Source organism: Colius striatus, chromosome 13 (genome assembly GCF_028858725.1).
Source record: "Colius striatus isolate bColStr4 chromosome 13, bColStr4.1.hap1, whole genome shotgun sequence".
NCBI classification, from domain to species: domain Eukaryota; kingdom Metazoa; phylum Chordata; class Aves; order Coliiformes; family Coliidae; genus Colius; species Colius striatus.
Genome location: NC_084771.1, coordinates 8,041,822 through 8,049,427, shown reverse-complemented (window position 1 = coordinate 8,049,427; position 7,606 = coordinate 8,041,822). Strand labels below are relative to the sequence as shown.

Here is a 7,606-nt window from a genome sequence, read left to right as displayed (position 1 = left end):
TGTCAAGCTACCATTGTTTCCCAGCTGTGTGCTTCACCACTGTGGATCCCATCTGTGTGGGCCATGCAGCCAGCCGAGCAGCGCTCCCCTAGCTGGAGAGCACACAGGCGTGTGGCAGCTCCAAAACCAGCCAGCAGAAAGGAGCTGGGGCGGCAGAAACGGCTCAACGTTGAGCCAGGGCATCGCCCAGCCCCGCAGCATCCCGCCAAAGCCGCGGCCGCGCGGGCGCCGTTCCGGCAGGACGCCGTGTGCGGGGACACGGCCCCGCACGGCTGCCAGCGAGTCATCCCGCCGGGACCAGCTTCGACGCCGCAGGCGACCGGAGGCTTCCCCGCGCCGGCAGCGGCTTTATCCCCGCACAGGGGCTTCCTCTGCGGCCGCAGAGCCGCGGTTCCGCCAGCCTCGCCGGGACGGGGGCAGCGGCTCACCCCCGGCCCGGGGACCGAGGCTGCCCCGGGGACCAGTGCCCGTCCCGCCCCCGGAGGGTCCCGGCGGGGCGAGGCGGGGGCGGGACGGGCCCCTCCCCGAGGCTGCGGCCGGATTGGGCCGTGCCCCGGTTTAAGGGCGGTGGAGGGGAGGCCAGGGCAGAGTTGCGTGCACGGTCTGGCTCCGGTGAGCTTCTGCGGGACGGGACGGGACGGGACGGGACGGGACGGGTCGGGTCGGGACGGGTCGGGTCGGGTCGGGTCGGGTCGGGTCGGGTCGGGTCGGGTGGTGCCCGGGAGCAGCGGGTCGGGTCGGACCGGGACGGGTCGGGTCGGGACGGGACGGGGGGTGCTGGGTCCAAGGCAGCCGCGGTGCCCCGGCGCCGGGAGCCGTTTGCAGTCGGGTGAAACGCCCCCGAAGCTCAGTGACACCGTGTCGACCTAACGAGGTGGGTCGTTAATTAGCGGCTGCTGTTCGCTGCCCCGGTTCCCCGTTCCCGGCGGGAGGCGCCGAGGTCCGTGTGCGGTGTTTCGGGTGTTCCCGAGCGCCGCATTCATCGCGGTGCTGGGGGGCTCTGGCAGAGCCTGAGGCCAGCGGGAGCATGTCGTTCGGTGGTGTGCTCATGGATTGTGTGGTTACGTTCTGTCTCTGCTGTGGGCAGCTGTGCTGTGTGAGACCTGGAGAGGAGCAGGGGCTTAGGGATGTGCTGGGTTTGGGATGCTTTTGCCGGGCGGCTGTCACTGCGCTGCTGCCTGTGTGCGTTCCCTGAGAGCTGAATGCACCGGCACATAAACGGTTCAGCGAACCGGGACGGCACAAATGAAACGGAGCAGCATTGACATTGGTTTTCAGTTCGAGGTGCAAACCCAGCCTAAAGCCTCAGCTGGGAAGCTCTGTTTTGTGGGGGTTTTGGGGATTTCACAGGTACATTTCCAGCTCTTACACTGCAGTGTGTGTCAGTACTGTCATCACCAGAGTTCTTTTCAGTTACTAAAGACACTTTAAGTTATGCTCAGAAACATGATGGGTAACAGGTCTTGATTGTCTTTTAAAAAGACAAATACTCCCCGTGGCTGTTCCCTGCTCATAGAACAGCAGCTGAAGGGCTGGAATTCAGGCCCTAGAGGAGGTTAAAGGTTTATAATCCAGCTCTATCACTTCAGAAGCATGCACAGAGAGGCAAGGAGATGAAATAGGGAAGTGTATCTGCTGAGCAGATGACGGGCTGAGATGTTCACCAGTACCCCTTGGGTGTCTCTGGGGCAGGGTAGCTGAACTGGCAGAAGGAAAGGGAAACTGTGGAGGCAGGAAGGCAGCAGCACCTTCTGCACACACAGATGGCCAGTGTCCTCCCAAAAGGCACCCGAGCCAAAACCTGCTATTGGGAGACCTTGTCAATGCTGATAAATACCTACAGTGTGTGTCAGGAGGATCACTCCAGTCTTTTCAGCTCAAACATCTTGTTAGTGAGTGGGGTTTTTTTAATATCTGAGAAAGAACTGATATATGGTGCCTTGGTAAGTACAGAGATGTTATCCACAGCAGCTTTCATGAGATAATTGAGCCTCTGATCTCGATGTGTGTGTACAGTGCACAGCACAGCAGGGCTTTCCTCAGCAGCTCTGTTTGCTCTAAGAGCCAGGGCAGTAAAAGCTTCATCACCTGCATGTGAGTTGCCTTGACAGATAAAACCAAGGAGTGGGGCTCAGAGAACGTGGCATCACCTGCTACTCCCAAGCAATTGCTTACAACCAGACCAATATTGCCAGAAACTGACTTTTAGCCCTGTTTTAGAGATTTTTAAACACTATTGGAGTGCTGCTCCTTTAGGAACTTGAACCTCAAGTCTGAGGCAAAGACCTTGGTCAAGTGGTGAAGGCTGGATCCCTCAGCATCTCCCAGAGGACTGGGCTCAGGCTCCTCTGCAGCCCTCCACTGGGGTAGCGGCTCTGCATTGCTGGCTGGTCCTTGCTGTGGGCTGGAGCTGAAAGGAGCTCATTTGGGGTCAGGGAGAGGACACAGCTACAAACCCACTGTTTCTCTGATTATTTGCAATAAGAATCCCTAGATAAGCTTCATTTATGCTTTTGACAGAGCCTGGGAGAGCCCTGTCAAGTTGTGGCTGCCTTGCCTGGCCAGAGACCTCTGTGCAGTCACCCACTTCATCACTGACACCCCTACGTGTCCACAAACAGCACAAGGGGGGGAAAATATCCTCATTCTGCGAGGTTTTGCCTCCTCTCCTGTCTGTGCCACCTCCTTGGTATCTGTTGAGCTTTAATGTATTCTGTGCATTGCAGATGATCAGAGAATTGTTTTAAGAGTACAAACTTCTGAATAGCTGGAACTTGGCTGAGACCTGGAAGCCTTGAGCATCCCAGTGTGGTTCTGAATTCCCAGTGAGTCCTGGAGAGAGGCAGAGACTCTGCTTTAATGCTGCCAGACTGTTCCTATGGGTGCAAATACACACCATTTAATGTCACTTTTGAGCACATCCGTGGTGTGGGCTCTCATAACCCCTCTTGTCCCAGCTGCTGCTTTCATCGTTGTTTTGCTTAAGCCCTGGTACTTCAGCCTGTGTGTATTCTGCAGTTCTGTCATTGGGGTTTTACGTGGTCTGTGAGAGAGATTCTGTATCTGAACCATCAGAAGTTGAGAACTAACAAGGGGAAGAAACAAAGTGTGTATTTTTCTCGTGCTTTACTTTAGGACAGCTCAACTCTGGACTCTCAGAGCGGCCAGTCAGTGAGAAAGCTGAAGACTGAAGGACAATGGACAATAGCAGTTTTCCAGAATACCTACTCTGACGCTTTGCAGTTCAAGGGCTTCTTGATCACTCTCTACAACTCCCTGAAACAAGGTCCTGGTGAGGTGAGGGTTGGTCTCTTCTCTCAAGTAACGAGTGACAGGGTAAGAGGAAATGGCCTCAAGTTGCACTAGGGAAGGGTTAGGTTAGAGATGGGGAAGAACTGTTTCCCTGAGAGGGGTGTCAGCCCCTGTGCCAGGCTGCCCAGGGAGCTGGGGGAGTGCCCAGCCCTGGAGGGATCCCAAAGCCGTGGAGCTGAGGTGCTGAGGGCCATGGGTTAGCGGTGGGCTGGGCAGGGTGAGGGCAGGGCTGGGACTTTATGGTCTGAGAGGTCTTTTCCAACCAAAACTCTTCTATGACTCTATTATTCTGCTTTATGCATCTCACCTGAGTCTGTCCTTCCCAGGCCTGACACTGGTCTGCAGCTGGAATCGTCCCTCTCCGCGGCGACATGACGGCGCCGTTCAATAACCTGTCGTGCCACCACTCCATCGACGACTTCCGCAACCGGGTCTACTCCACGCTCTACTCCATGATCAGCATCATGGGCTTCGTGGGCAACGGGGTGGTGCTGTACGTCCTCATCAGGACGTACCGGCAGAGGACGGCCTTCCAGGTGTACATGCTGAACCTGGCCGTGTCCGACTTCCTCTGCGTGTGCACCCTGCCCCTGAGGGTCATCTACTACGTCCACAAAGGCAACTGGTTCTTCAGCGACTTCCTGTGCAGGATCAGTTCCTACGCCCTGTACGTCAACCTCTACTGCAGCATCTTCTTCATGACCGCAATGAGCTTCTTCCGCTGCATAGCCATCGTGTTCCCGGTCCAGAACATCAACCTGGTCACGGAGAAGAAGGCCAAGTTCGTCTGCGTCGGCATCTGGATCTTTGTGACGCTGACCAGCGCTCCCTTCCTGCGGAACGGCACCTACCAGCACGGCAACAAGACCAAGTGCTTCGAACCCCCCGAAGACTCCCAGAAGAAAAACCTGGTGGTGATCCTGGATTTTATCGCCTTGTTTGTGGGCTTCATTTTCCCCTTTATTGTCATAACCATCTGCTACACCATGATCATAAAGACCTTGCTGAGGAACTCGCTGAGGAAGAACCAGGCGAACCGGCGGAAGGCCGTGTGGATGATCGTCATCGTGACGCTGACCTTCCTGGTGAGCTTCACCCCGTACCACGTCCTGCGCACCGTGCACCTGCACGTGCTGCACCTGCACGACACCAGCTGCCAGGATGCCATTTACCTCCAGAAGTGGGTGGTGGTGACGCTCCCCTTGGCAGCTGCCAACTGCTGCTTCGACCCGCTGCTCTATTTCTTCTCGGGAGGCAACTTTCGGAAGAGGCTGACCACGTTTAGGAAGGCTTCTTCCTCCAGTTTAACGCAAGCCATCAGGAAGAAGTTCTCTGTCAAAGAGAAAGATGAGGAACCCTTTGGAGAAAACCACAGGGAGAATGGGAAAGCGGCCGTGGCCCCTTCCTAAGGGCGACTGCGCCTTCCCCTGAGATCTCAGGTGGGCAATGGGGATCTCGGAACTCTCCCAGAAGACATGATGGAGGCTCATGAGCCTTCATCACAATGAGATATGGAACAGTTACAGCAGATGGTCCATCACATCACAGAATCTCAAGGGCTGAAAGGGACCTCGAAAGCTCATCCAGTGCAACCCCCCTGCCACAGCAGCACCACCTAGAGTAGCTCATTTATGCTACTTGGCAGTAAAGGCGCTGCTGGGGGTGACCAACCCCTTCCCCAGGACCACGGCTTGGTCATTCACAGCCACAGGGGTGCCAGCCAGCACCAGAAAACTGTTGATGTGATGATCAGCTCACATAAACAGACTTTCCAAAACCTCCATTTGGACATTTGCTTCATTTCACAGCTCTACAAAGAGCTTTAATTCCCCAAGTCAGTGGGAAATGTAAACACAACGTTTGCTGCGAGCTGCTGACAAACACAGAGGGCAGAGTTGTCACTGGACCTTCAAACAGCCGCTAAATTATTTACACAGCAGAGGCTGGGATAGTTCCTGCCCTGCTCCCTTCTGCTTTGGGTTTCAGTTTTTGAGGTAACTGTGTGTGTGAGACTCGCAGGGTTGGTGCCTAGGTCTGCAGATCCAGGAACCTGGCCTTGGGCCCACCTGCAACGAGCAGCTCGAGACACGTTTTGTGGGCAGCAGATCTGTCAGTGTCTTCTGAATGCCTAGAAAAATCTCACCTGTGGGAGCAGTTCTGAAGCTGCTGTGTCCTGGTGTGCATTCGAAACTGACTTGAGTCAGACTGCTCCTGCCAGTGCTGGCTGCAGGACCTGGATTACCACACTAGCTCTACAGGAGATACAGCTGTAAGTGAGCTTGGAGTCCAGTGCAGGACCAGGCCTGTCTTTCCAAACTGTTGAACAAGTGTTTGAACCAGCAGAGCCTTAGAACGACTTCTGCATTTTTTGGAAAGAAAATAGCCCTGCATGATATCTGACCCTGTTCAGGAATGTTCACCTGGCTGCTCCTGTTGTTCACAGCCTCAAGCTGCACCAGGAGAGGTTCAGGCTGGATGTGAGGAGGAATTTCCTTGCTGTCAGGCATTGGAAGGGGCTGCCCAGGGAGGCGCTGGAGTCACCTGGAGGGGTTTCAGAGCCAGGTGGGTGTTGCACTGAAGGGCTGGTGGGTGATAGGGCTGGGACAGAGGCTGCACTCCATGAGCTGAAAGCTCTCTTCCAGCTGCAATGGCTCTGTGATTCTCCCAAGCAAGGCAACCCAACACCCTCAGAAAGATCTCCAGGAAGACCTGAAGATGAAGAGTCTGAGTCCAGATGGGACACAAGTGGATCTGATTTTGAACACAATATGGTAAAAAACCAGATTGGACTGTTTATTGTGTACAGAAGAACCTGAAGCTTGGGCAGAAGGAAACATCCCTCTGCTGTTGCAGTGAAGCCACGGGAAGGCCTGTGTGCCTTTGCTGGAGCAAAGCCCAGCCTGGGATATGTGACACAGACAAGGGGAAATTGCTGTGGGATTAAGACTGATGGGATTTAATCTTGTTGTAGGGCTGAATTCTGTAGAATAAGGGTGAGCAGAAGGAGTTTGGCCTTGGGGCAAGGGGCTGCCTGAGACATTATTTTTACAGATACACACAAGAGTCTAAGAGTTCACCCCACAGTCAGCACAACCCTGGCTCAGCAAAAGGCACCTGAAACAGCAAAGTCACCTGCAGAACAACCCACAGCTGTGAGTGTTCAGCAAGAGCTGAAACCCCTGCGGGGAATGTGAAGGATCTGTGAAGTGATGAAAGCTCATCTAGAGGAGTGTGACAGTTCCCCCCAAACCCACAGGAGGGCAGAGCTTCCAGTTCAAGGATGCCAGCAGCCTGCTCAGAGAAGGTGTGGGGAAGAGCTGGCTGAACCTGCTGTTCGGGGCTGAGCACTGAGTTCCAGCGATGCCTCTGAGCATTAACGGCATCGTGCAGCTGTAAATAGAGACTGTCATAGAAACCTGAGTTTCAGGATATGTAGAAATAACACACACATTCCCAGACTTTAACATATCGTACAGCAAAGCTGGAGAGAGATCTAGGTGTTGCAGAGCATTTCTCTTGTACCAGAGTGGGGGATTTAATCTTCTCTTGGTGTCTTGGGGTTTTTTTTCAATGAGAAGTGGTTGTGGCAGGAGAAATGGAGCTGATTCCTGTGCAGAAGGAAGGATCATTTAAAAGCATTGCTGAAAATTAAATGAGAATGTTAACTTCAGTTTTAACAACTGCTGTTCTGTGTCTTGTTTTAGTGTCTCTGCATCCAGATTTTCTTCCCCACGAGAGATTTTTGTCTACACACAGCACTAGAGTGTAACAGTCAGATCACAGTCATTTACAGTGATATAACAACAACAACTTAGTCAATGCAGCACAGAAGTTGCTGAGGGCAGCATGTGGAGTGGGCTGAGATGTTGAGGGGCTGGCTGGTCTGCCTCTCAGAGCTGGAGTTGGATCCAGCCAGACTGGCCATGGTGGTACCCAGCCTTGCTGGACTCAGAGCACCGTCTGGGGCTGCTGCTGAGGGGACATACTGGAGCCAAACCACTTCTGATAGCAGCTGGGGTCTCTGTGGGTCTTGCAGTGGAGGAGCACCCCCAACAGACAGCAGCTGGGACCTTGGTAAATTTGTGCTTACAGATAGAAGATGCTTGCAAGACAGCTGAGGGGAAGTGATGCTCTAGGTGAGGATGACATGTTTGGGTGTCCTGGGTGGTGATGTATCACACAAGGGCTCCTGCATGGAAAAGTCTGCTGGGAATGACACTTTCTCCTTAGCTTTTCCCAGCACAGATGCAGGATCTGCAGTGTGTTAGCTGAAAAACTCCAGCCTGTGCTGCTG

General features: G+C 54.2%; 1 protein-coding gene across 1 annotated transcript; it reads left to right on the top strand.

Annotated features, from left to right (window-relative positions):
* Positions 1 to 571: 571 nt before the first annotated feature.
* CYSLTR1 (cysteinyl leukotriene receptor 1) lies at positions 572 to 6,939 on the top strand. Its single transcript, XM_062006642.1, has 3 exons — positions 572 to 612; positions 3,136 to 3,297; positions 3,639 to 6,939. The coding sequence occupies exon 3, from the start codon at positions 3,684 to 3,686 to the stop codon at positions 4,719 to 4,721; it is 1,038 nt and encodes a 345-aa protein (XP_061862626.1). The 5' UTR covers positions 572 to 612; positions 3,136 to 3,297; positions 3,639 to 3,683; the 3' UTR covers positions 4,722 to 6,939.
* Positions 6,940 to 7,606: the final 667 nt, after the last annotated feature.

Coding starts and splice junctions, on each gene's coding strand:
- CYSLTR1 (XM_062006642.1), top strand. CDS start 3,684: ATGACGGCGCCGTTCAATAACCTGTCGTGCCACCACTCCATCGACGAC.